General features: G+C 42.6%; 2 protein-coding genes across 16 annotated transcripts; one reads left to right on the top strand and one right to left on the bottom strand.

Annotated features, from left to right (window-relative positions):
• Positions 1-410: 410 nt before the first annotated feature.
• On the bottom strand, positions 411-24,378 carry ATG13 (autophagy related 13). 15 transcript variants are annotated; one of them, XM_021533364.3, is made up of 20 exons: positions 24,128-24,376; positions 23,364-23,482; positions 20,998-21,073; positions 18,571-18,652; positions 17,648-17,728; positions 16,899-17,018; positions 16,343-16,389; positions 15,651-15,791; positions 14,561-14,601; positions 13,928-14,024; positions 13,481-13,579; positions 12,674-12,764; positions 10,235-10,333; positions 8,989-9,105; positions 7,734-7,867; positions 6,418-6,535; positions 5,614-5,691; positions 5,193-5,309; positions 4,614-4,742; positions 411-3,413 (listed from the first exon to the last, which is right to left on the bottom strand). In XM_021533364.3, the coding sequence occupies exons 4-20, from the start codon at positions 18,637-18,639 to the stop codon at positions 3,336-3,338; spliced, it is 1,656 nt and encodes a 551-aa protein (XP_021389039.1). In that variant the 5' UTR covers positions 18,640-18,652; positions 20,998-21,073; positions 23,364-23,482; positions 24,128-24,376; the 3' UTR covers positions 411-3,335. The 15 variants fall into 15 exon arrangements, with proteins under 15 accessions (XP_021389039.1, XP_021389041.1, XP_021389040.1 ...); XM_021533366.3 differs by lacking the exon at positions 20,998-21,073; XM_021533365.3 differs by lacking the exon at positions 23,364-23,482.
• A 401-nt stretch (positions 24,379-24,779) lies between these two features.
• HARBI1 (harbinger transposase derived 1) lies at positions 24,780-27,161 on the top strand. Its single transcript, XM_021533621.3, has 2 exons — positions 24,780-25,828; positions 26,377-27,161. The coding sequence occupies exons 1-2, from the start codon at positions 25,159-25,161 to the stop codon at positions 26,751-26,753; spliced, it is 1,047 nt and encodes a 348-aa protein (XP_021389296.2). The 5' UTR covers positions 24,780-25,158; the 3' UTR covers positions 26,754-27,161.
• The last annotated feature ends 530 nt before the right edge of the window (positions 27,162-27,691 follow it).

Genomic DNA, 27,691 nt, shown 5'->3' with positions numbered 1-27,691 from the left:
CCTATGCTTCTTTAAGTGTGCAGTAGCAACCATGTACAGTGCAAATTCTGTGGGTGTATTTTTCCCCCTTTTCCCACTCCTTTCCTCTGGAGACGAGTTAATATTTCAGTTTCCCAATTCACTGGTGAGGTCAGCAGGATCAAACACTGTATCACTGTTTGTTCCTCCCACCTCCAGGCACCTGTTCTGTCTGTCCCTTGCTGTCCTTCCAGTAGGCTAATCTCAGTAAGATCCCACTGACGTCTCCAACTATAATGCACTAGTCCATTTTGCCCTCTCTGATGGAGGCAGCAACTTGCTCTGTTCTGCATTCACTGACAGGCCCCTGACCCTCCTGTTTCCTGGAGGAAAACAAGCATGAGCCTGGGACTGTCCCAGACCTGTTGGTACACAGAAAAATGTAGAGAGTGTTGCTTACACAAAAGTTTTATTGGAAATTCTTTGAATACTTGAAGTACACTGGAGACTTTCCAAAACAATACACTTGAGGAACCTTCCTGTCCACCCAAAGTATCTGTAAATCAGCAGCTATGTAGATAAGGTCCTTAATATTCAGCTGAGCAGAGAGCTGCTAAAATAAACAGCCTTCATAACACAATCTGTGGCAGGCCACAGCAGCAGCTAAGTCTTTACTGAAGCAGAGCATTTGTGCAGTGGTCAGGGAACTTGGAGCCTAGATGCAGCAACTGTTTTGAAACTGAGAACTGTAGAGAAGAAGCAGGTAACTCAGCCCTGGAGAATCTCTTATTGCTATGGCCATCCAGCTCAACACTAGCAGCTTATAGAGACAATTTTCTAGCCTTTTGAAGAGAAGAAAATGTGCCACAGTGCCATTCCGCCTTATGAGATGTGAGAGCTGTAGCCATGTTAGGAACTCCATCAATAAAGGAGCACAAATACAAGCCCTGACCTCCTGTGTGGGATTAACAAGAATGGCATTGCTCCCTGCCAGCTCCACTGCTTGTTAGCAGAAGAGCACAGCAGGAGTGCTGGCTAGATGAAGTTTAACCTCAACTATTCTCTATTCATATGGTGTGAACCAGCCCTTTGCCTCATCTCTGCTGCTCTGCAGCCCAGATTGTATCACTTTAGAGACTAGAGCTGACAACCAGCTCTCTATGAGCTACTTCCTACAAAGTGGCAAACCAGTTTCCTGAGCACAGGTGAGAGGCAGTTGATCCATTAATTCCTTGTGTTCCTGCAGCCTTCTTCAACCCTTTCCACCTGTGAAACAAGGTGGCTCTTGGATGGGTATCAAGAATTTGTTACAGCCCATGTAACTGAAGTCCTGTTATAAACTGTTTCATTTTGGAACTTTTCTTAAATATTTGTGTACCTTACTTTGCATGGACAAAGCAATTTCCATGTGAGGTTGCTAAGAAGTTGAATCAGTTGAGTAAAATAAAAAGGTTCTGATGGGTAATTTTCCTTCAATGAAGCTCTTACCTGGAGTTTTAGAACTTACAAGGCCTCCCACCAAACACATCTCTCAACAAAAATTCTCAAAGTTCAAAGCATTGCATTGCTCTGGCTTACAGTAAGCTCTGTTCTGAATTTGGGTCCTTGCTCCAGCAGTGGAACAGAAATAGTGTTCCAGAGTGGAGTTGGGGTTCCCCCATCAGCTGCAGGCAATCTTCTAATAAAGAATGCAGCTAAGCTGAAGCTGCCACATTACACCAACTAGAAGGTTGGTTACTCAGCCACTCTGAGGAAATGAAGATGGTTTCTCAGTACTCAAGCAATACAACTCCACTTAAAAGAAACAAGGAGGAAAAGAAGTGTATTTGGACAGTAAAGGGTCTTGCAGTTGCTCACTCTAGTTACATGGGGCAGGAGGAGACAGAACTACAAGAAAACCCACCTTTTCCAAGTTTCTGTTTAGTGTCACTGTTTCTCCTCCCATCCTTACGTGAGGCAGAACATGTGCAACAGCCAAGTCACCCATAGAGCAATGCCAGCCAGTCACACTGTCAATGGCTGGATTATTACAAAAATAATATTTCAGCTACTAAAAAGCCAGCTGATTAAAAAGTACCATAAGCTTCCCAAAAAAAAGTGTGCTTCTTTAAAGAAGCTGCCTTCTGAATGGCCAAAGAACACTACAAGTTCATCCATGCCTATCAGAAAAACAGCTTTTTACCAAGTCCCTGCGCCGTGCATTTCATTCTATCAGTGAGCCTTGACTGGATGTAATGGACACATAGTCCCCAGAACAGAGTATAATATTAATCAAGTCTGCCTTAGAAAATAAATATCTTGGATGTTTTCCTGGAAAGAGAGACTAGCCTCACTGGCTAAGGTTTCATGGCACACTTGCTCTCTGCAGCAATCAGGACAGAATGACCCGCACTATAACATGAAAACAGAATATCTTTTAAATATAGGTTTCTTTAAAAGCAATAAATATTTTTTAATTATTAAGATCATCTATTAACCATAAAGCAGGAAGGCTTGCAAGGATTAGAGGAAAAATCTTAGACTAAGACTCCTAGTTACGTAACCCCAAAGAAATAGGATTCCTAGTATTTACAATTATGTTTCAGAAGCAGAGACTATGAATTGAGCATCATCACAGCTTCTATGTGCAGGCTTGCCAACAGTCAACACTTAAACTCAGCACGGCCAAGTGTCAGTGCACTCGGGAAGGAAATGTGGAAAGCATTCCTGCAGTTTCATTCCTGCTTATCAGCCACCTAACAGAGGGCATTGCAGTGTGTAGAGACCCAATTCTTTAGAAGCAAGAAAACAAAGGTAACTTGGATTATGAAGGTCCCAAAGCTGATGTCTCTCCCTGTGTTCCAAGCACGCACTCTGAAGTCAGGATGAAATGCCCAGTTCTGTGGAATGGATGTCCTGGACTTCAAACAGTCAAATTTGCTGAACTCACAGACCCTGGAAATCAGCCAAAGCTTTCTATGCTCTAACAGGATCAGAGACTGCAGGAAGAAGTCTGTTAGCAAGAAGCTCTACCTAGGGAACTTGCACCATAGGACCCTTGCAGAAAGCATATGGCAACTTTCCACAAAGCTCCTCCATACAGAACACAGACTGAAGAGAAAGTTCCCATACACTGGAGTTTGACTTCCTGTATCCCTACTAAAGTCTTAAAACGGACTGCGAGCAGGAAAAGCGGTCCAGAACTATGTGGTGGAAAAGTTGAGGAGAAATCAGTAGATGAGCTGTATCTGTCATTGAAGAGAGAAAAGAAAGCTCACTTGATGGAACTAGTCAATATGAACAAAAGGCAGAGCAGGGGCGATAAGAGATACTTGTTGATGTCATCTCCAGCACAGCTTGAGGAGGAAGAATTGCTGCAGCAGAACTGGGAAACAGCTTCATTGCAAGGTTTCCACAAAAGCATCAAATTCTTTGACGTTTTTCTCATGGACTGCCAGCTTCTCTGGTAATGAGTCCTGGAAGGCAAGGAAAGATGCAGATGAGGGCTCATTCATAGCAGATAGAAGGAAATTTTAAACACACTAGGAAAAAAAAATCTGTTTCTGAGTCATGCAATCCTTCACCAATGCTCTAAACTCACCTTTCTACATGCACAAAAGCAGGAACCCTCTGGCAGCATCCAGCAAGTGACCCTAAGCAGGGCACTCTGCCCAGAGTCTGTTTGTTCTGCCAGAACAGGAGGTGCACTGGGGCCTCACCTTGTGCAATCTCCACCAGCTGCAGCACAATAACCTGCTCACATCACTGCCTTCATCAAGTCGCTTGCTGCTCTGTGGTTTTCATTTTTCTCCACAGTATGGCACAATGCCACAGAGCCTAATAGAGCACTCACCCACCTGTGACTCACCAGCCACACCAGAACTCCAACTTTGCTCAGGCTGCAAAGTCAGGCCTGGTTTGCCACCAAGTGAGACACCCCAGAGGCAGGATTAGTTTGGGGGGTTTCAGAGCAAGCATGCTGCAGCAGCCTTCAGCTTCAAGACAAACACACCAGTTTCAGAGGCTCAGGTGTGCCAGAAACAAATCTGCATTTATTTGGAGTATATTAGTGATGGATGACCTTTGGGCAGGGTCTCTCTTCTGAAAAGTATAGGAAAGACATGGTGCCTGTCAGAGTGGGTCCAGAGGAAGGCCACAAAAATTATCAGAGGGCACCTGTGGGAGCACCTCTCCTGTTAAGACAGGCTGAGAGACTTGGGGTGATTCAGCCTGAAGATAAGAATGGTCTGAGGAGATCTTATTTTGGCTTTTCAGTACTAAAAGGAGACCTTTGAGAAAAATGGGAACAGACATTTTAGCAGGAGCTGTTGTGACAGGACAAGGGACAATGGTTTTAAATTGAAAGAGAGCAGATTCACACTAGATAAAAGAGAGAATTTTTTTATGAAGCTGGTGAAAAATTATAACAGGCTGCCCAGAGAGGTGGTGGATGCCGCATCCATGGAAATAATCAAGGCTAGAATACATGGGGTTGAGCAACCTGATTTAGTTGAAGATATCCCTGCTCATTGCAGAGGAGCTGCACTAGATGACCTTGAAAGGTTCCTTCCAACCCAAACTATTCTACAATTCTATGAAGATTCCTTTTTCAAACTAGGAATAGGGAGTATAAAGTACATATGATTTCCACAAACAAAAATTTCAGGATTCCATACCAAATCCTCTGCCATGGACTGTGCTCCAATGTCAATGGAGAGGCTGCTGAGTTGAGGGGGGTTCTGAAATTCACGGTAAAATGTCCCCAGGTCCATTGGAAGAATGTCATCTTTTGAAAATGCTGGTTTCTACAATCAAAGATACTGTTGTTAATTCCCAGAGACATTGGCTTCCCTTTTGTTGTAATCTCAGATAAAGGCGTTACCTGATGTTAGTAAACATCTTGGCATTAAAACTGTTGCTGCAATAATGCATACTAAATAACTGAAGAACAGCCAGCATCACTTGATATCACAATAGCACTTGAACAGTTGGAAGAAAACATGTCTTTGGAATCTGGCTCCTCTAGGTATTAAGAGAGAGGATGCCCAGCCAGATGTTAGTAGAGAACTGAAATAGTATTTAATTTGTAGCTGTTGATTCCTAGTACCAGTGTCTTTGCAGTTCTGTAACTGTCACACCCTAGAGTGTGGTACTGTGAATGATGTGGCTTTTCCACTCCGACATCATTTGCCATCACACCAGTACGTGAAGCCCACCTAAGGTGCAGGTGTAAGAGCTCTGATGAGGGCACTTACAAAGTCGATCATAACAAAGTCATCATGGGTGTTCCCTGTGCTGCTGCCACTGGAGCCCTCTGAGTGTAAGCTGCCTTGTAGAGGAGATTCAGTTTCTGGAGATTCAGGAGGATTGACCTGCCCAAGAAATCAAAGGCGGTGAGTACTGATCTTACAGTCATGTCTGTCTGTGTGCTTTGGCAGTGTGGGGGCAGTTAGGAGGTTGGACAATTAATATAAAGTAGAGCAGGGACAGCAAACACATGCTGTTATTTGCATGTCTAGAGAGCCCAAGATTCAACACAGGAGACTTCTTGAAAACAAACAAATCTGAATAACTAGTTATTTTCTCCAAAACCAAAGTGTATTCAATGCAGAGATTAGCATGGATGTTCGCTTAAGGGATGCTGAGAAGGCACATATACCTCTGGAAGAGTCTTACCATGGGGTCGTTATCTTCCAGCTCAACATTCTTGGGAGCAAACATGGCAAAAGGAATGTCTAAGTTGGCCATGGTCACCTGAGGAGATTTAGCAAACAGAATTTCACTAAGATGCTCTGCTTACCCGGCACAGAAAAGGATATTGAACATCTTTGTAAGGCCAACTAAAAACGGCCCAAAATCATGTCAGCAGTTAGGCAGGAGGCTGACAACCTCTTTTAAAAGGCAGGAAATCCAGAGATGATACTCAGTTGGCCTAATGCAGACACATAGCTTGAGGTGGGATTGCTTCTATATATAGCTTGTATAATATAGGTAAGGATTAATGAACTGCTACAAATTGAAACAATTCTCATTCCTTCATCCAAAAGGCCTAGAACTGCAGCCCTAGGAACCAAGCAGATCTCTAAACTGCCCTAGCTGAACTTAAATGCTTGCTTCTAGTGACAAACTGGTCTACTGCATGTTCCTTCAAGGAAGGGAGGCTTGCTACCAGGTTTCATGGTTTATGGACCTGTGGTAGTGGCAGATCATTGTGAGATCCAAGTGGAGTATTGAGTCTTCTATTCTCAAATAGGGTGTTGGCAAAGTGGAATAAAGTCAATGGCTGTCACATCCCAACAGTATTTTATGAAAAACAAAATACACCTTCGCAAAACCTTGTAGAGAAATGCACAACAGAAATATGCACTCTCAGTCTCTGAGGTTGCCCTGGCATTGGGGTGCTTTTTGCTCCTCTATGTTTGAACAGATGGGAAAAGAAAGGTATTATGGTGCTCTCTGTGAAGATCTACTGCTTGTTACCTGGTTAATGGGTTTGTTGACGAAAGCTCCCACCTTCCGGATAAAGATGGTCTCCAAAAGGTCATGTGGGGAGCCACATTTTCCTTCACTGCTGTTGGATACTGTTTCTGTGTCCTCACTGGGGGAGGAAATTATATAATTAGTGCCTCCTGACACAAACAGGGTAGATAAATAACGTTTTCTATGACTCCTTCATTTTTCTTGGTTTACTCCTGGTCTTGGAAGGACAATAGAAATCTGTCCTTGTACCATACCTCCCTCCTCAGTCAGGAGCACAAAAGGAAAGTGGACACTTGTGGAATCAGATTTTTGTTTAAAGCTGGACAAAAACTATTTCATTGAATATAAAGTTGCTGAAATAGGCTTTTCTTCTGGGAAATGGGCATTTAACTTGTGTGTGTTCACAGCAATTCCTGTCCATCACTACTATTTTTTCAGTAACACAGTAGTCACAGATCTCTCAGGACGTGAGAGATCTGCCATAATATCTGTCACTCAATTCACAAATGCAGCAGATCTGGTACATGACAACAGCCACTCCCAGTATGATTAATTCACTCCATGGCTATTAGGTACTCCATTACCTATTTGTTTTTGTTTTTTCTCTACCACAGGAATTCAGAACTTCAAAACAAAAAAATAGTTTTGTCTCATAGAAAGAGGATTACCTAGAAAGGATTGAAGAGGATTACCATTCAAGTATACCCAGAAAAGTGCTAGTGCAACTGAGTTTTGGTTTCCCCAGAGCAAAATCTCTGTGACTCACAACTATGTGACCCCTAGAGAGATTTCTCAATAAATAAATATGGTGATCAAAAAACCAGAAGGATTTAATTAGCTGTGAGGGAGTTGATTTAGGACAGTTTGAAGTTGCATTGTTTCCTTTTAAATAACTTATGCCTAAAGTTTCTTACTAAAATGGTGAACAGATTTATGGTAACTACAACTAGCTTTGGTAACAATGCATATGAAGTCTCTAGAGAATTTAAGACTCATTTTTTAACTTACTGCATCTTGTTTTACAATTAGCAAAACCAGCAGAAAGATTGAAAAAAAAAAAATTGACAATAAAGTTGACATAGAAGAAGATATATTACACAGAAGAAGGATATTACATAGACTAGGAGGTTTAAATATATGGGCAAGATCATTGTTTGCAGAAAGGCTGAAAAAGCCCCAATCAGAGAAATCTGCAAGTTGATTTGAGGGATGAAAAGGCAATAGTTATGCTACCAAACACTACATAAAAAAGGAAAACAAAAAGTTTTATCTTAAGTGGGTTAGGAGAAGTGGTGGATCATCTAAAAATGACCTACCTGCTAGAAGGAGTAGCTGCTGAGTAATAGACTCCATCCAGTGGGGTGCACATCCTCTCTTGGTCAGCTTGAGTGCCATGTGCTGGCTGGTTAGGAACTGGGGGAACTCCCCCTTCTTTGCCTGGACCAATTAACTTACATAGAAAGGAACAGTCAAGTTAAGAAATCTCAAAATCAAACAAAAATCACAGTGCAATACAAAGTAGATTCCATCATACTAGCCATAAGTTGTGGGGCTTTTGGCATATGACAGGGTCCTATAAGCTATAGCCCCTATAAGCTTCAGAGAGATGTCATGTAGCAGTGTATTATCACAATACAAACTCACTTTTTACTCTCGTTCTACTCTACTCTCCACTTCAGGCCTATTTTACACTGCAGAGTTCTCTGGCTGTAAGTCCTCAGCTTCATGGGGAAGAATGGGGGGAAAAAAACTTACATCCTCTTGCTACAACCCCATGGCCCTACAGCTTCAAGAGAAGGGGGAATGGAGATGGAGGTGCTGATTTCTTCCTGGGATCCAGTGATAGAATGCATGGGAGTGGTTTGAAGCTGTACCAGGGGAGGCTTAGACTGGACATTAGAAAGCATTTATTTGGAGAGAGGGTGGTAAAAAACTGCAACAGTTCTCTTCCTAGGGAGGCAGGCAGTGCCCCAAGCTGTCAGTTTTTAAGAGGCATTTGGACAATTGCTGTAATATCAAGCTTTACTTGGCCAGCCCTGAACTGGATGTTGGATTAGATGCTCACTGTAAAACCATTCCAACTGAAATGATTTTATTTTAGTAACATTGTGTCAGCAAAACTGGTGTAATACCAATATCTCAAGCAGAAAAAGACTTCTGTCAACTTGGCTTATTTGTCAGACGAACCAATATAACTATGTCAATATGAACTGCCAGTGTATCCCATGTCTAGGATACTACATCCTAGCCTACAGAACTGTGCTTGGACAGCTACATGGGCAGCAGCTCTGTAAGACAGGAAATCTTTGGAATCAGTGACAAGCTCATGCAGGCAAACAGGTCTGGTGCCTGCTCTCTTGGTATAGTTTTTCCAAATGATGCCGTACCCCAGTAAATTCAGGGATGCTGAGGAGCCAGTTCCCAACTCCTGTGGAAGTTGTGCGTCTATGTATTTACATTCTTTCCATTCCTGACAGACAGGACACCAATGCATGCACTAGTTTCAATGCCTCTCTCAGGTGTACAAGTGACAAAAATGGCTGCAATACCAGCCACACTGGTTCTCTCTACAAGTACCTGGTGAGGGTGTGCAGCATTCAAGCCACCAGCAAAGAGTACAGGATACCCCATGTCAGCTGATCCAACTCCCAGGGCAGCAGGCTGATAGGAAAGACGAGAGCTGGAAAGCTAAGAAAGAAGAGAAAAAACAAGGGCAAAGGGAGAGGAGAGAGGAAAGGGAAGGGGAATGTCCCACAGCCTGAATAATCACCAGTCACTGAAGAAGGAACAGGAAAAGTCAGAGGCACAGCATTTCAGACTGGCAGAAGGATGCTAGATTTTCAATGGAATCAATAATGTAGGTTATTGTTCTAAAAAGTTCTTATTGCTATGAGGACTACTTGACAGTAGTCCAGCGGACTAAGTCTGAGCCTTGACAGGAAAACAAGATTGGCTTCCTACACATGTAGGAGGAGGCTGTGCAAGGTATGGCTGACATCCAGTCTCAGGGAAGCTCTGCTCTGCAGGCCTACTTCAAATACTGGTGTAGTGGGTTACATGAATGCCATTGTGAACTTATTAAAGAGTTCATATTTAATAGTTTTTTATCCCAAAACAACTTCATTATCAACTGTTTGAACCTACTTCCATTGCAAATTAAAACATCTCCTCTTCCTGACCTGTTCAAATAGCTTCAGTAAAAGAATACATGGTCCCATAAATGTGCCAGGTAAAGAGAACTGAGAAGCTAACCCTTGTGAGATTGCTTTAGGAATTAAGTGTTGGAAGAAGTGAAACCTGGGAGAAATTCCTTATACATCCCAGGCAGAAATCTACCCAGTCAGGTTAGATAAAACTTTCCTGTTTTGACTTGCATCACCTAAAAAGGAGTATTTCTTCCAGAGCTCAGTGTGAGCTCCAGCTGGTGTCCTTTACAGGGATGAAAATGAGGAACAGCAGTTTGATTCACATGAGGCTAGCTGGGCTAAGTGGCGCTCTAATGACTATACAGGTTCTAGGGACATGGGCTGTTAACAGAAAACACTCAGAATTGTGCCTTACTACTTGTGTCTTTCACTAACAATCCTTGACAGCTGTTGTATTTTTAGGGGTGCTTGTCCTGTCTTTGGGAGACCTTCATCTGCAAAGGCATTAAAGAAGCCAGTCTCAGTAAAGTGTCTGGCTCATTGTGGGTCCACCAGTCTTTCCCATGCACAACGAACACTCCACATTGTCAAATTTGTATTTTCCTGTATTAGTTTTGTCACGGCAGAACTTGTATTCTGGCCATGTACAGCATGTTCTGTTGACAACTCACTTGATGTGAAAAGGCCAGCCCCATCACTGGGACCTTCAAGGTGTCCGTCACCATAGGAGGAGAGGTCTGAAAATGTGCCTTTGTGACAGTAAAAACACACTGTACACAGACACAGACAAACAGAGGAAACAAGGAAAAGAGAGAATGAGGGGGGAGAGAGAAAGAGAGAGAGAAGGACTTCAGAGAGGAATTATGAAGAGTTGGATGAACTGAATGCTAGTGAAGAGGTTTTGGCTGCAGCAGCCACACCTACACAGAGAGCAGAAGTCTCAGTATTGCCAGAAGCACATTCATTTTGTAAAGAAGTGACTGTTTTTGAATCCGAGTGAACCAGTGAACACAGGTAGTATTTTAGACTCCAGTAAACCCTGACAGAAAGAAACTGCCAGAGACTCTGTTCCACAATTAATTATAATTGGTACCAGCAAATTAGCAAAAAAGCTGAGCAGATGCCAGAAAAAGTCAAGTACTTTTTCAATTTAGAAATTACTTGTATTTCAGTACTCTCGATCCATCCATACTCCTTATCCTCCAGCTTTCTGAGGGATCTTATCTTGGCAGGTCTGTGCTGCACTCTTAGAATAAAGGGGACCCAGACTACAGTGCAATTCAAACACACTGATGTGAAGCAGGAGCTCTATCAACAGAAACAAAACTCCAGAAGTACACAGTCTCACAGAGGGTGCTAATGCAAAAAGAGCAATCCAAACCTGATTCAGTCCCATACCTCCTCTCACAGCCATTTTCCTAGCAATGGGAAATTTCAGTTTGAGGAAAGGCTTCAACTTCATTTCTGGGTATTACTCATGGCCAGACTCTCCTGAATTTTGGGCTGCTTCACAACACACATACACAGACATGCAAGCTCACAAAGAAGGTAACAACTATTTCCTTGTATCACACAGGTTAGGCCTCATTTTTGCTGAGAAGGCAGGTAGAGATTCATACAATTTGTCTACAAAAATCAGACAGTTTCTAGTATTTTCCTAGTCATTAACCTGGACAGGACATGTAGAAAGCTGGAGAAAAAAATTAACTTCTTATTTTCCTTTTAATTTAAAGTTCACTCTGCCAAGGCAGCTTTACAATTCTAACTGAGGTAACAAAGACTGGCAGTTGCTTTACAAATAAGGGCACAGGATATGGCAACTATGAGCCACAGAAAAAGCAAGAATGTAGGCTCATACTTGATGTGAATCCTCAGGGTTCAAGTGGTTTCATAAAGCTTTTCCCCCTCAGTGACAGTAAAGCTTCATGACCCCTGAAGAAACATCAACTTCCATGTAGTTAAATACACTACTACTGTTAAGTAACACTGGCACAAGCAAGTCAGTGGAAATTTCCTTATGAAATCTTTTGTATTTACCCCGCTTTAGGAAAACGCAGGACGCAACTCAGTCACAAACTCATTTCATGAACTGTGTATTGCAGAATAAGAAAAGCTTTATTCCATCAGACTTACCATGAGTGCTGGCTAATTAGTTCAACATTGCCTGATGCCTGGCCACCTGATATCACTTTGGCACAAAGATGCTTCCTGAGAGAAGCTCATTTCTAGCTCGTTCATATAGCAGAATACATTCTGCTAAACCAGGCATATTAATTCCTTTGAAGCAGCAGAAAGACCCATAGCAAATTCTTTCAGTTTGGAACAGCATTCCAATTATATTTCATTCTATGTTTCACATTGACAGTGAAAGATTTAGAGTCTTTAGATTGTCTTTAAAGGTCAGTAGAGCCATCTCCTTGGCTGGACAACAAGTCTGAATATTTAAAGCAATAGGACAGCTGCAACTCTGGCTGTCCTCAAAATACAGAACTGTGGAGTCAGATACGTAAAACAGTAAAAGAACTTGGGAGTTTCTGGGGTTTTATACTCAAAATGAAACCACTAGCTATTTATTTTAAAAGTGAAACTTAAATGAAATTTGCATGAGCAATTTTTTGCCAATATTTATTCTTGCTGCGCCAACTAATTTTAGATGGTCCAATAAATAGAGAAAAACATTAAAAAGACAAAAGCTCTAGCATTTTCCTGGTATTTCAGTGTTTCTTTCTCAGTTTCAGTCTGTTACTCATACTTAAGCTGCCTGGCATCAATGTCGTGAATTCCTCCTCTTGCAGTATTGGTATGCAAATGTGTAAAGGTGTAAGTACACTGCTGTCCTCTTCAAGCACACCTCAGCCCAGCTACAGGAATAGGCTCTTTTAATCCTTCTCAGTAATTCAGTCTTTCTGGGTCCCTGGAGTTTTGTTGAAATTAGTATCTAATTTCAATAGATTTTACTAAAGAATGTAATGACATAAATAAACCCACACATTAAACTTTAATTAGCAGCAGAACGATTTCTGTTTGCAAAACAGCTGATGTAGGAATATGCAAACTATTCTTACAGCAATTGTCCTATCTAGTAGTAAAAACAGCCTGGTTTCTCTTACCTGAGATGGAGGAGAGGTGGAAAAAGATGTGGTACACACTTCTTGGGAATCTTCTACTGAGGGGTATACTGCAGCATTGTCCTCACCAGCTCTAAAGCAGCAAGAAAAGACAAGTTTTCTAACTGGAAATATTCCTTAAAACAAACAAATAGTAAAACACAGTGGGACAAACACTGCAGGGAGGTTGAGAGTATTTGGGTGTAGTTGAAAGGAGAATTATGAAGGGCTCTCAACTGCTTGCCAGATCTGAGGAAAAACATCAGTTTTCCTCAGGTCTTTGTCTTCTACTCCATGTAAAATAACAGGTGTTTCTAACTAAAGCTTTTGTTATACCAGCTAGTGCTGCTAGCTTTGGTGTTTACACAACTATTGTCAAACAACATCACTGGTCCAAACTTGAATGCCCTCACATTCATTTTAGAGAGGGCAAACCTCTCATCTCCAAAGAGAAATTAAACTGATCTTCCCCAGTGGAAATATCCAGGGATGCATGCATCTAGACATGTAGTTCTGCATCAGGAAATATTACACTTTCAAATTCCTGAAGGCAGCCAAGATTAAATATCCTTTGTGTCCAAGTGCTTCTGTGAAGAATTTGGGAAAATACTGGGGCATGCTGCACTCAGCCATCACAATGTGAGGAGAAAAATGTCACCTTTCATCACATGTTTAACTATGCCAATATGACTGACACTAATTCTCCAGTGTCCCTTCCCATGCTGTCAACAAATAGTGGAAAAGGCTCTGTATTTGGACGTAATGGATGCCTTTACCATGGCCCATGACTTCAACTCAGTATTTCCTCACCTGTAATTGCAGGGATGCATGGGTGAAGAGCTGGGATAGGGACGGTCCACAAAGTGATCAATTATAATCCCCATGATAGGAGGGGTCCTCTCAAACTGCCTGCAAGGCAACAAGCAATGGTGTTACTGGCTTTTTCTCTCTACTCTTCCCAATTCATGGTGCCCTCACAGGAAACCCTTGTGTCTATTAATGGGACCAGAGCATCTTTACAATTTAGTCCTGTGACTCCAGGCATGCATCAGCGATTTGGAGTTCTAGAGCCTGTCTCAGGGCTACCCAAATACTCCCCTTGCTGCAAGGCTTAAGCGAGACAGAGAGCATTCTTCATGAAAGAGAATCTCAGCAGGAAAGGATAAGCAGAAGGGAAAGATTTGGGGGCTCAGAACACGAGGGGTTTAACAGTAAATTAATTGTAAAACAGTTTCTGGCATAATCACATTTTCTCACCTGGTTGACATGAAAGCAAGGTTGATTCTATAGGCACAAGACAAAGTGATGGTGCCCACTGGGGTACCCACTGTCCCAACACGGACTGTCTGGAAACCTGTCAAGTTAAGCAATGATTATCAGTTTCACTGATTATTTATGTGCCATACTTTTTTATTCTGAGGTTACATTATCTTATTTCAGTAGTGTTACCATTATCTCTTGCAATCTGAACCTCAAAAACACACATACAACCCATAAAAAAACAGCAGCACTAGGCTGCCTTGCTGGTAGGCTTCACTTGCAAAACTTCTGAGGTTGCTTCCTGGCTTCTTGATGTAAAATATTATTTTGAAGCGCTTCTTGTTCCTCAGTAGATCATCATCTCCTTTACCAGTCCTGACCCTTATCAACATAATTCCATATTCTTATTTCAGTTCTGTATCACTGGAGTCAAACTGGCAGTCACCTGAGACTTTGTTCAAGTACCACCATTATACTTGTCACCTTGTGACACAAGGCTGCACTGGCAGAGCCAGACAAAAAGTATATGTAAGCCTCAGACTAATTTTCCTTATGATACTTGTGAATAGTAACCAAAAGGCAGTCAGAATGAAACAGTTCTGCTCTTGTTTGTGTGTTGTCTAATCATACCTTCTCCCAAACCACTCAGCTGGACTTCACCAAAATATATCCTGAAAGAAAAGGAAAAAGAAAAGCTGTTAGATCCAGCTGGGACGTAATGCTATACATGTCCTTATTCCTTACTTAATTTTGGGAGTTGGAAGGCTGGAACTACATTTCCTCTTCAGAAAAAAAAAAAAGCCCAAAATAAATGGCTGTAATGCCCATCTCAAAAAACCTTACAGCTGCTCCAGAAGAACAGGTCATGTAAAAAGAAGAAGAAAGAGAAAATGGTAGTCCAATCAGAAATTTCTCGTTTTTAAGCCTCTGTGGTTAAGTCTACAGTTCAGAGCAAAAATGTCAAGTGATACAAATGTCAGAGATAGGTCTGAGTCTAAAAGCTGATGCCCATCACACAACATAAAAGATTAACTGTGCTGTAAAGAGACCTGCTCTTAAGTACATGCCAAGTCAGCAATGGAGGCAAAAATGTGAAAATGGCTGGAATTTCTTTTTGAGTTCTCAGCTGTGAAAATGACAACAAATCTGAAACTTACAATCCTATAAATTAGCTATGCAAACATGTCAAAGACTTTTCTTACAGCCAAAAACAGCGTCTGGAAGATAATTATGAACAAGCCAGTCAGACTCACAGGCTAAACCAAGTTGAACATAGCAGAGGTATGAGTAAACTGCAAAAGCTACAGGATGTGGAATTGAAAATGCATCTTTAAAATGGAGTAACAGGACAGAGTCTGAATCTATGCTGCAAAAGTACACATTGCAGTTATGTGCAATGTAGACAGGCATTTAACAAACACAAGCCAGACACCAAACAACTGAATGCTAGTAAGCAATTGCATGTAGAATTTTTTTTACTCTTCCTAACATGGTAGGCAAACACTTCTCAGCCTGTGCTTAGCTTTTCTTTCAATGGCTCAAGTAAAGGGTATAAGGTGATACATAGATCAAAGTTTTCTTTTGTCACTGACCAGTAGTACTTCTGTACAAATAATTTGATTTTATTATTACTCATCCCTTTTAAACTACATTTGCAGTTACACTGTGCAAGTCTAGGGCCTCTCCTTTTTGCATTTCAAATGGGAATTTTTTGTTTTACCTGTACAATATTACATATTCATGGCCTTGTTTCCTAGAGAGTCTGTAGGCTGGAGTTACTCTGGTTATAGCAAGCAAAGACTTCAGCAGTAGAGACAGCCTGTTGTATACAGTGTATGAGACTTTGATTTCTTTGTCACACCTAGAGAGCACAAAAGAAAACAATTAGTCTTCTGTTTACAACTAAGTTGCCTGGGTTTGGGGTTCTTGTTTGTTTTGGTTTGCAGTTGGTTTTGTTTATTTTATTTAAAACAAAAATTACTCTGGGCCAGCTGTTTAATTTTATTGCCAAAATGATAAATAAAGCCCCAGTGTGGCTACCTGTACTGACCAACCAGCTAAGAGTCTTGATTCAACCTAGTCACCTGCTGTAGAAGAAATTGCTGAAAAATGCCATGCAGCCTTCTACTAAAGAGACATCTTTTCAATATGAAAAACATTTGTCATTACTGAGACTATGAATTCTTGTATCTGAGGAAATCTACTAGTTGTAAGGGAAGAATGAAGACGGAATTTAATTACTAGTTTATGTTCTTGACACTGGTGTTAATACAGATTGACTGCTCCTCCACACAAAGAGGGGAGTTCCCTTTGAAGCGCCCCTGGCCACACAGCCAGTATGTGCTCATTGATCACATGGATTAACCAGATGTACCCAATGCCTCAGCTATGAGCTATAAAGAATGTACTTACTTCTCATTCATTTCTAGACACCAAATTTCCAGCTCCATGGAGTCCCCCTGTATCAGAGAAAAGATGGCAAACAAAGGATCATTTCAGAATATAAACCTTTTCAAATCTCATTAGTGATCAGCAATGGCCACACCTCTCAATGATTTGACTTCTGGTTCCCACTTTCTTGTGATATAATGATAGAAAAAGGTGCACTGAAAGTGTCCCTGCACAATTATATCACTTGAGGGAATACCTTCCTCAGAATACTTAAGTTCTTCATGGAGTAAGAAATTAGTTTCTTAAAATTTAAGAATTTAATTTTCTTCAAATCGGCTTCTTAAGAAATTTAGATTTTTCTGCTGTGTCATTTCTGTGTTTAGCCTCAGATTTTTGCAGTGAATTGCTTCTGTTAAACAATACATTTGTTTTCATTAGCATATCACCTACCTTAATAAAATTTACATATCCTCACATTGTCTTGGATTAAAGGGCAGGAGCTCTGGTAGTTGACTTAAGATTCAGGCCAAAAAACCCACAAATAAAATACAGGGCGTCTGTTTTATTCAGTTCTCACCTCTGAGGTTTTGAGAGAAATCTCCACGCACATAGACCGTCCAACAGCAGGCAGCTGTCCTGCCAGGGCCTTCTTTGCTTCATGAGTAACCTCTGGTATATCTTTGATTGCTAAATTGAACTGCAGAATCAAAGAGATGGTTCCATTTTTTTATTTCTTTGAAAAACTGCCTGATGGCACATTTCAGACAGGCTCACAGACCCATATATAACATACTAGGTCAGTGTCCACTGAAATATTTATGAAACAGAAAATTCCCAGCTGGGTTCAAGCTTTTCATATTTACAAAGATTCCCTTGGCTGCTAATTCAAATGTTTTTCTTAATCCTGCTATAAAAAATATGCTCCTTTTCCCTCACTTCAGTCCTATCTTCACCCACAGAGTATCTTGAGTATTTTCACTATTAATAAAGCCCATTACTAAAACGTCCTGAATTGCAGAGTAGCAAACTTCTGACAGATAAGAACTCATCACCCCCCCCCAAGCAGATCTTGGAAATGTCCCTTAGCTGGCAGGAGTTGCTGAGAGGCATCATTTCTCTTTCCCCTCATCAGCCTGTAAGAGTCTGGAGTGATTTGTTGCATGTGAACAACAACCACCAACCCCCGCAACATCACCAATGAACATAACTAAATATAGTACCTACTCTATGAATAATTATTATTGTCTGCACAAGACTGTAATAATCATGTGGTGTTCTCAGCACACACACAGAGTCATGGAGTTGCTTTAAAAAATATGACCGTACCCAGTCAGAACCTGTTGGGGAGGATGATGAGCGGGTACAGATTTTCTCTCCAAGTCGGGCCTGGACAATTACTTGTACTGTCTGGAATAGAAAGAAAAGAATACTTAGTAATATTCTGGGCTCTGCACAGCCCTCAGTTCAGATCCCAAGCTACATATGCTCGAGTGAAAAAAATGAAAGGGCTGACCATGATATAGAGAAGTAGAGTTTGCTACACTGTTCTTCAGTTCTAGTAAATTTAAATTATTACATGTAACAGGCAAATGTATTTCAGAAAGAAAATCATTTTAGGCTTACCTTTCTCTGTAAGAACATTAAGAGATAAAGTCGATTTTGCAATCAAGATTTGCAGTTTTCAACAGAAAATTTAGAAAAACTACAAAACTATCCCAAGCCTGGACAACTAAACTAAAGCCAAATGAATCTCTACATTTATACCAAAGCCATTGTCAGATTATTTACTTTCACCTATGTATGAAGTGAGGCCAAATTTTATAATTACATATCAACATCATTCAAAAGAACATTCTGGTATTATTGTTTTTGGATGCAATATAAAAATGTAGATAGGCTGAAAGAGTGGAGTGCAGCAGAATAAACTACCTAACAGCTGGTGGTTAGACATGCTGCTAGAATCCCAAAGCTGACAGAGGTGTAAAGTGCTTACAACTGATTCTAAAGCAAGATGTTTCTGGAGGAAGGAAGAGGATTTGAGGGTAGAAAAACAGGGAAAAGATGTTTTTCTAGTTGTTCTCAGCAATCTCCTAAATTTGACATCACCTTTCCTTGCTTTGTTTCTCATCAAAACAACACAACAAACCCAAACCTCAGTCTTGTTATTCTAGCCACACAGAGTACATCATTTGTTTCGTGGGGATTTTTAAACAAGGAAGAAGAGTCATTTGCCAAAGGAGAAAAATTACCTTTAAAGCAAAAAATTTGATGAACTTGTCCAGGTCCTTCCTGTCCTGGGAACTGAGATCAGTGTCCATTGCATATGGCAATCTGAAATATAGCACAGGTCTGGGAATGAAATCTTCCAGCTTTCTGTTTAGTTTTCAAAATATTTTTGCCATTAGAGGCCACCTCGAAAGAAATTATAAGTACCAGAGCACTCTACCTGTCAAAATCTGAAAATGCTAAAACCTTTGGTATATAAGTGTGAGGTATAAATGCACATTGATAGTTTATCTGGTCAGTGCAAAGATCAAAAAAATTTAAAAAACAAAAGAAGGCTGACAGTTAGAATTCAGTTCTTCAATTTTGCTAGCTTTATTTAAAAAAGCTAAACAAACAAACAACCCAGAACACCCCAACACCACAATGACTGCATTCTATGCCAAGTTAACCATCAGATATGAAGGTGTTTACTTCAAAAATAATGTATCTTTGGCTATGAGCACTGGTCAAACCCAAGCCAAATTGTTTTATTGAGCCTGAAATTCTTAGAACAGTATTTCAGTGGTATTTCAGCAGAAATCTGTATAATAAACCATTGCTGGAACAGGCTACACTGCTTCTTTACTTTCAAAAAAATAGTACTTGCAGTAAAACTATACAACTACAAAATTTACCTACAACCAATTGAAAAGACACATTTTTTACAATAAATAGACTAAAATCCTCTGTTCACTTCTCTTTAAAGCTCTGATAATGAATACTTAGCTTTCACATTGACACTGCCTTGTTTTTCAAAATACAATTGTTTCTAGGAACACAATGAACTTGCACAGCGTCTGAAGCAGGGCAGGGCAAAGCACTAATCCTATTTTTGTCACCATCATGTCACATGGCCTGGAATAAATCAAAATTCTTCTGTCTCTCAGCTTCTTCACACGTAAGTTAATAATCATATAGAGACCATTGGGGAGGAATGCCTTACTTAGCAGCATTCATTGTAGTTTTTGCTTGTAAGCCTTCAAAGTATTAATTCACTCTTAACCCCATTGCAGTTTTGAGACAGCTAATCAGGCTGAAGCAGCTTGTCAGACATCCCATATTTACAGAACGTGCTGCTCCTCGCAGGAATGCTGGCAAGCTGAGCTCAGGGAGCACAAGCAACTGCTGAGCACAACGTTAGTCCGTGTTCAATCATTAAGCAAAGACTGAACTTACAGCAAGGTATGCTGTTTATGCAAATTAAAGCTTACAGGGCAAAAGGGCCAATAGCCCTGTTCACATAAAAAATACAGAATCTTTCATGACCATGCATATGCAGTACTTCTGTTTAAAATATTGCACTTAATGACAGTAAAGCCCAATGCTTTAGGAGCATCAATCAAAAAGGTCTGCAAGGTAGGAGTACTGCACTTTACAGAGCATTCTATATGCTCTTTGTGCTGCTTTCTGAATGACTCTATAAAAAGAAAGCTGGACATACAGTATAGTTGAAAGTTCCTAGGCTACATTCATACCATATCTACTTAAGCTTTACTGTTTTCATTATAAATTATAATTTAAATTGAGAACTAACAACAAAAGTGATTCAGGATCAAATCAGATAATTTTCAAATGATCCTTTGGATACTTTAACCTCATTATTAAAAACATTATCCCTTCTTTCCCTGCATCTACCTCCACTAGACAGATTACAGACCCTTTCTACTCTGGGGGATGCAAAAGGAAGTCAGCATTTAGTGCTTGATGCAGTACTTAAAATTAAAAAAACCAACCCTTTAGTACAGACATGTACCGCTACAGAAAAAAACCCAAAAAACCAAAACAACACAAATCCCCAAAAACAAACAAAACTCCAGGCAAGAAAAACCTGTTATTATTATTTTGACTCGATTAAGTACAGCACTGTAAGGGCTGAGGAGATCTGAGATCTTTGACAAACCTGGTCGATATAGGCAATAAAATACTGGATTAAAAAAATATTTTTCTCAGTGAAGAGAATGCTGACATTTAAATCCTAAAAAAAAAAAAAAAAAAAAATCATACTGGGTTTTAATGTGAAAAGTGATATGTAACCCCTGCAGAAAGATGCAAACAAATATATATCCCAATATTGTGGGAGAGCTGTCAAATAAAGCACCCACATTTGCTTTTTGATGCTGGAAAGAAGTTTTGGTATCAACTATTTAATATGCTTGGGAACTAATGGAAGGTGCTAGGCTCACTGATCTGTTAGGAAAGGAAACAAAGATGATCATCAGCATGGCTCTATGTGCAGTACAGGAATTCGTTCTAATGACCCAAATATCTCTAGAGGTGAGAAACAGCTATCAGAGGGTTCAAAAAATAAGAGCCTCATGGTTCTGCCCTGCTGCAGCAGAATGGGGATTCTTCCTGGAAGATATGAAACTACCTGTAACATTCACCAGACATTTGGAGATTCATACTGTTACCTCTCAAGCTCCAAATGCCAGCAACAGTTAACCCACTAGAGTCCAAAGTAGAGCAGAAAGTATCAGGCAAGGTTTCCTGGAAAGGAATAAGCAATTTAATGGGAAAACTGGGACTTTGGAACTTGTTCCTGAAATATATAAGAGCTCTCATCTGACAGCCATCATCTCCTCATTTTTGTAGGGGGGCCTCTGGTGATTGCCTGAGACCTTCTAAGGCTTAAAACAGTGTTCACCTTTAGAGTAATTGTTGGTAAGAGTTAAGATGGAGCTAGAATTATGGCAAACTTTTTATTTACAAAAAATTTTTGGTACTGTCAAGTTAGCTGCCACAGCTGACCTGAACAGAAGGAAATTCTTTAAACTTAGTTCCACCAAACTCAATCAACTTCTCATGTCCAGTAGATTGCAATGCCAGCATGGCTCCTTAAGTGCTACTGCACAAGCCTATGCTTAACTCAAGGAAAATGCTGGCTCATTTTACAGTGAATAACAACTAGAAGTAAATAACCTTTGGTCTAGGTTAGAAAAATACAGATGATTGATTTCCCCTCAACCAGGTAATCCCTTAAGTAAACTGATATATTTACCAGCACATGATGCAACAAACATCTTGTCCATATGGCTTTTTGCTTTGTCTCCCACTTCCTGCAACACCCATTTTTATCTATTGCTTTTATTTATATGCTTTTATCTTCACTTTACTGTGAACAGAAACATCAGAAATAGGCTGTTCAAAGGAGAACTGCCACATGTGGCTCTCTTGACTAAATCCTTATTCCTTCTCCCAAGGTGGGAACAGATTTTATCCAACAGTTTAACATCTAAACGTTGTGCCTTATATGCTCTACTGCTATTTATACCCTCCTGTGAGGAGAAGGACACATCAGCATAAGGTGATGGCGCTGTTTGCATGATGCAAGGAACTGCAAGAGCCCTCCCCTTAATGCCTCGGCAGAGCCGAGAGAACTCCAGCAACAGGCACGCCGTGCTCCCAGCGCTGCTCCGTGCTCCCAGCCGAGCAGCCGCGCTGCCGGCACACAGCCCCAACCCAGCACACAGCAGCTGCACGGGAACACCTGGGACCACCGGCGTCACACCACGTGGAGCCCACCATGTGTTCCATACGTGGGAATTGAGCCGGTACATCTCTGTGACACCTACAGAAACGGGAAAAGAGCAGGAGCTCCTGACACATACCAGGCACTATTATTGCTGCTGGGGAAAGCATACAGAGGCTGCTTCCTGTATTTCTCTCTGAGCTATGGCTGCTACAACTTAAAGTTATCTGCTTTCTTTTCAACCAGACATTCATAATGCAAAATAATTATTCATGGTTCTTATCCTAGAGTGAAATTAAAAGGACAAGAGGGAAGAAACCAGAGTGAGTGTAGCTGTAAAGGAGAGGGCTGTGGACAGCTCTCATCCCAGCTGTTTGTCCCAAGTTACCTGACTGTGCACTCCAGACTGCACTCCTTGCCTATACCACTCTTCCAGAACTTCTTTTTTAATACAGGAGCAAATCCAATCTCCAAGTATGTCCTATGAGAAGCTCAGAAAAGCCTTGTTGAACCATGAAGTAAACAAGAAGTACATGGAAGTTTTTGAAGCTTTTAAGAGTGTCTAGAACACATCCTCCCTTCAATGAACAAGAAGCTTCACTGCAAGCAGGTATTTTGAGCACAGTAATACGCAATTATATAAATATCTTCATAAACACAGTGCTCTGTTTCAAGACTGGGCCTACAAGTCAAACTCCAGTATCCTACAATTACTTAAAATTAATCTCCATTTTGCCTTCTTAGTAGATTAGTCAGAAACCTATGGAGAAATACCAAACAGTTTAAATTTTAAGGTGTGATGCTCTCATTCTTTAAAGTTTATGGATTTTTTAAAAGAGAAGATTAAATTCTATAGCAGAATAGAATAAATTCAATAGCAGAAAAACTGTTTCACATGAAATAAACACTCTGATGTAATCATAGGCTCTGTAGTTCACTGTATGCTCAGGTTTTGACTGATAAAGAGGTAATTTTTCCTCCTGATCAGGAAACAGATTCACTTTATAACCAATAAATGACTCTGCAGCTTAGTAAATACCTTACTAAAGCCAGCACTGCCAGCTCCACTGACTTAGAAACAAAATTAAGTAATTCCTGTTGACCAGCAGTTACATTCTGTACTTCCCTAAGGTCTAAAACTGGTATCAGTCCAAAGGTCCATCTTCTCTGTTTTGTTTGTCAAGCCAAAGCATACAGACTACACTAGAATCTGTTCCTACATACCCTGCACTGTAATCACCAACACAAATCCCCACCTATCAACTATTGTATGAACACATGTTCAGAAATGTTAAGATTATACAATACCATTTAAGCAAAATAAAGTGATCCTGTGTGATCCTTCCGGACATCTACAGATAGCCTGGCTCATCTGAAAGACTTATTTCTTGCCACAAGAAGGAAGGGTCCTCCAGGTCAGGCCACCCCTGTAAGAATTTAGAGATGCTCTAAACTTTTATTTGGATAGCAAACTGATTTTCAGCTAAGGGAGTAATTTGCCATGTTTTTCCTCCTTGGTACGTGCCTAGTCACATTGCTTTTGGGATTTGTAAGTAGGCAGTTTGTACGCTTAGTTAAAGAGTCGCTTTTCTACCTGTCCACTGACAAGGAAGGCATATCTGCTCCCACCGAATCCACGGGAACGATTTTGACTGTGCTCTAAGCGCCACACCTCCAACAGGAAAGAAAGATAGACCACCTATAAACCTCTGCTCTTTCCCAGCATACCACAAACTGGCATCTCACAGGAAGCCTATAAGAGTATATAATGGAGCGTGGGGTCTCAGATTCTACTATTTCCAACAAGCTCTGAAGCATTTTGATTTGAAATGACCACTTGCTGAGATTACAGCGGGCCACGTCTTTCCCAGGCTCCACTGACAGCCACCAGGAAAACGAATCGCAGCCGACAGCGACTGTCGGGAACCGACGACCCCCGCGAGCAGCGAAGCAAAGTAAACGGAGACGCGAAGCCGTAGCCAAAGGTTTAAGACGCACGTCACAGCCCCCTCCCCTGGAAGGGCTCCGCAGGCTGGCGGAGCTCGCAGCCTGCCCTGCGGGGCCCGCGGTACCTGCGCGGGGCCGGCAGTGCTGGCGGCGCGGCGGCTCATCCCGCGCGGGGCCCGCTCCGCCTCCGCGCCCCGGCGCCTCCTCCGCCTCCCACCGGGCGCGGGGAGAGCCCCGCGGCCCCGGGGCCGTGACCGCCGCCTCCAAGCCCCGAAGCCGCTCCGAGGCTCCGGCCGGCGCCCCTCCTCCTCCTCGTTCCCGGCCCGGGGGTCTCTCCGCGAGTGTCAGCGCCGGCGGGGGCGCACGGCCGGCGGCGGGGGCCGGGCCGGGGCTGCCGCTGCCCTCAGAGCCGCGGGCTGCGCCGCGCAACCGCCATCGCCGTCGCCATCGCCGCTGTTTGTTTTCATCCGCTGCGGGCGGGGGGGGAAGGAAGGAAGGAGGGAGGGAAGGGAGGTGCCTGAGTGTCCGCGGCGGCACTTTCCGCACGCAGCCGCCGCGCCCCGCGGCGCGCTGAGCCCGCAGCCCGGGGGGGCGGGAGGTCGCCGAGGCCGGGAGAAGCGGGGCAGCGCCCGGCGCCGCTCCCGCCGAGAGCCCCTGCCTGTGGCGAATCTGTCGCGGCGAATGTGGGGCCGGGCCGGCGGGGACCGCCTGGGAGCGGCCGCGGGGCCGGTGAGGGCTGGGAGGGCTCCGGCGGAGTCTGGCGGCCCGTGGTGCGGGCGCCCGGCAAGGGCAGCGCCCGCCGGGGCTGCGAGACTGCCCGCGGGGCTGCCCCCGGCTCTGTCTGCCGTGCCCGGCGGCGGGGGCTGGGGACGGCTCCAGCTCCCTCTCCGCCACGGGAGGTGAATTCCTGTCAGCGCCAGGCAGTTGTCGGCCCCGCGCTGAGCCCAGCTGCCTGCCCGTGTATTTAAAGCAGAAAAAGACAAGTAAAAAGATTTGCTGGATGATCAGACTGAAGACTGAAAGGAAAATGGTAACGGAGTCTGGAAAGCTCACCAGTAACAACTGTTCTGAGTATCCTTTTTAGCTTTATGCAGGTGAAGCCTCTGGGAAAGCCCTGTCGTAGGGGAGCTCCAGGGGACGCCCCTGGCCGTCAGCCATGGCCGTACCTATCGCGGTTCTTGACTGCGACCTCTTGCTCTATGGCCGCGGACACAGGACTTTGGATCGCTTCAAGCTGGAGGATGTCACGGATGAGTATCTAGTATCCACATACGGCTTTCCCCGACAGTTCATTTGCTACCTGGTGGATCTCCTGGGAGCCACTCTCTCACGCCCTACACAGCGGTCCAGGGCCATCAGTCCAGAGACGCAAATACTTGCTGCGCTGGGTTTCTATACCTCCGGCTCCTTCCAGACTCGCATGGGGGATGCTATTGGCATTAGCCAAGCCTCGATGAGCCGCTGTGTTGCCAATGTAACCGAGGCACTGGTGGAAAGAGCCTCACAGTTCATTCACTTTCCTAAAGATGAAGCTGCTCTACAGACCCTGAAGGATGACTTTTATGGACTGGCAGGAATGCCAGGAGTGCTTGGGGTGGTTGACTGCACTCACGTGGCAATCAAAGCGCCCAATGCTGAGGACCTGTCCTATGTGAACCGAAAGGGTCTCCATTCCCTGAACTGCCTCATGGTCTGTGATTCCAGAGGAGTCCTCCTTAGTGCTGAAACACACTGGCCAGGCAGCCTGCCTGACTGCACGGTGTTAGAGCAGGCAGCCCTCACAAGCCAGTTTGAAACTGAGCTACATAAAGATGGCTGGCTACTTGGTAAGTCAATTTTTTATCCTTATTTTCAGTAGAAAGTCTATGTTGTCTCCTTACTGAGCGAGAACCTCTGGGCACAAGTATATGTTTACTTTCAATTGTTTTCCTGCAAATTGCTTTGAGATTTATGACTCAGTTCGGACAACCTTTATCCTGGACGCTTAGAACAGTAACTTCTAATCTGTGTTTTATACAGTCTGATTATTGTATGTATTAATCCTCATTAATTCTGTTAATAGCTTTCTTTCAGTATTCTACACTTTTCCATGCTGAATTATGCAATTTTTAATTCTAGGTACTGCCCTAGTCCAATTGTTTCCCCCTGTTTTATGCAGTAGATTAATTCTTTTAAAACTCTTCTGTGGAAAATCTTGTGTAAAACTGAACGCCTTTACTTTGTCACATTTGTAAACTAGAGTTACTTCTTCCTTTACTGTTTCTTTTAGCCAGAGGAAGAACTTAATTCTTTATCTGCTCTACCAGAAACCCAGGCTGAAATCTGTGGCTAACTGTAGGTATGTAACCTGTCCTGCTCCTTTCCACTATAACAGGTGACAGCTCCTTCTTGCTCCGGACGTGGTTGATGACCCCTCTGCACATTCCCGAGACGCCTGCAGAGTACCGCTACAACATGGCCCATTCCGCCACTCACAACATCATTGAGCGCACGTTCAGAACCATTCGGTCGCGGTTCCGCTGCCTCGATGGCTCCAAAGGCACCCTGCAGTATTCTCCAGAGAAGTCCAGCCACATCATTCTGGCCTGCTGCGTGCTTCATAACATCTCCCTGCAACATGGGCTGGACGTGTGGTCTGCACCAGCCGCAGGACACCTGGAACAATCGGAAGAAGAATATGAGCAAATGGAATCAGTGGACTCGGAAGCCTGTCGTGTTCGTCAGGAACTTTTACTTACTCATTTTAGCTAATGTGACAGAGAGAAGGCTTTTAGCAGTTCATCTGGGAAGTTATCTGGAGGAAATATGCCCCTTCCTCTTCTTTAAGCCTGTAAAGACTTAAGCAGATGTGAGACGAGAAGAAATATACTCTCTGCATTTCAGGCAAATTTCTGAACTTCTCTCAGTCTCTCCAGAGATTCTGTTTAATTGGTACATTTTTGCTGTCATGATGCTTAGAGGCACCCAATTCACTTGACTTAGAGAGCAAGGACTAATGTGACAACAGTGGAAAAATTAGGGAAATTGCCTCTTATACTGATGGAAAATCTGTAAACCTGGCACTGTTTTACAAGTGCAATTCTATTCCACCGTGTAACTCAAAACACTTATGATTGATTAAACAGTATTTTGCACAAATTAAATTTCCACATGAGCTTCTTTTTACTGTCAATTCATGAGCAGCAAAGCAAACATTTATATTTTTGTTTGCAGGTATAAATTCTTGCTCAACACCATTTTGCCATTTTGTACATCTCACAAACCCCAGTGATTTCTCTGAAAGCTGGCAGCTGTGTTCTGGGAGAGTCTGGCATTTTGCTGGGCACACACTAGTGCTTGCACAGTTCTGGAAGGATCGAATATTCCTTCTTTCCCAAACAGGCTCAAGAAGATGTTAAGCTATGGTGACTCTGTCGGGTACTTAACAGACATCAGGAAATAGGCTAGTGGAGGTGAGGCTGCTTTTCTCCTGCAGCAGGAAACTGGTTGTCTTGTTGGCTACTGTGAAAGAAATGCCAAGATCTGACTGGGTCACAGAAATTGAACCGGTTGCAAAAGTTCTCCTTTTAGTCCAAAGCAGAGGTGTGGAAAGGCTGCTCTAGCAATGCTGGCAATCTACTTCAGTGGAACAAGATGACTGATACATGCAGTTGTTGCTGGCACAAGGCTGGGCAGTTTCCTGGAAATGT

Source organism: Lonchura striata, chromosome 6 (assembly GCF_046129695.1).
Source record: "Lonchura striata isolate bLonStr1 chromosome 6, bLonStr1.mat, whole genome shotgun sequence".
Taxonomy (NCBI): domain Eukaryota; kingdom Metazoa; phylum Chordata; class Aves; order Passeriformes; family Estrildidae; genus Lonchura; species Lonchura striata.
The sequence above is the reverse complement of the archived record's forward strand: the minus strand, read 5'-3'. Positions and strand labels throughout refer to the sequence as shown.

Coding starts and splice junctions, on each gene's coding strand:
- ATG13 (XM_021533364.3), bottom strand. CDS start 18,639: ATGGACACTGATCTCAGTTCCCAGGACAGGAAGGACCTGGACAAGTTC. Junction 12,765..13,480: donor ATGCATCCCTGCAATTACAG/GTGAGGAAATAC, acceptor TTGCTGCTTTAG/AGCTGGTGAGGACAATGCTG. Junction 6,536..7,733: donor GCAGCTACTCCTTCTAGCAG/GTAGGTCATTTT, acceptor TTCCTCCCCCAG/TGAGGACACAGAAACAGTAT.
- HARBI1 (XM_021533621.3), top strand. CDS start 25,159: ATGGCCGTACCTATCGCGGTTCTTGACTGCGACCTCTTGCTCTATGGC. Junction 25,829..26,376: donor TAAAGATGGCTGGCTACTTG/GTAAGTCAATTT, acceptor CCACTATAACAG/GTGACAGCTCCTTCTTGCTC.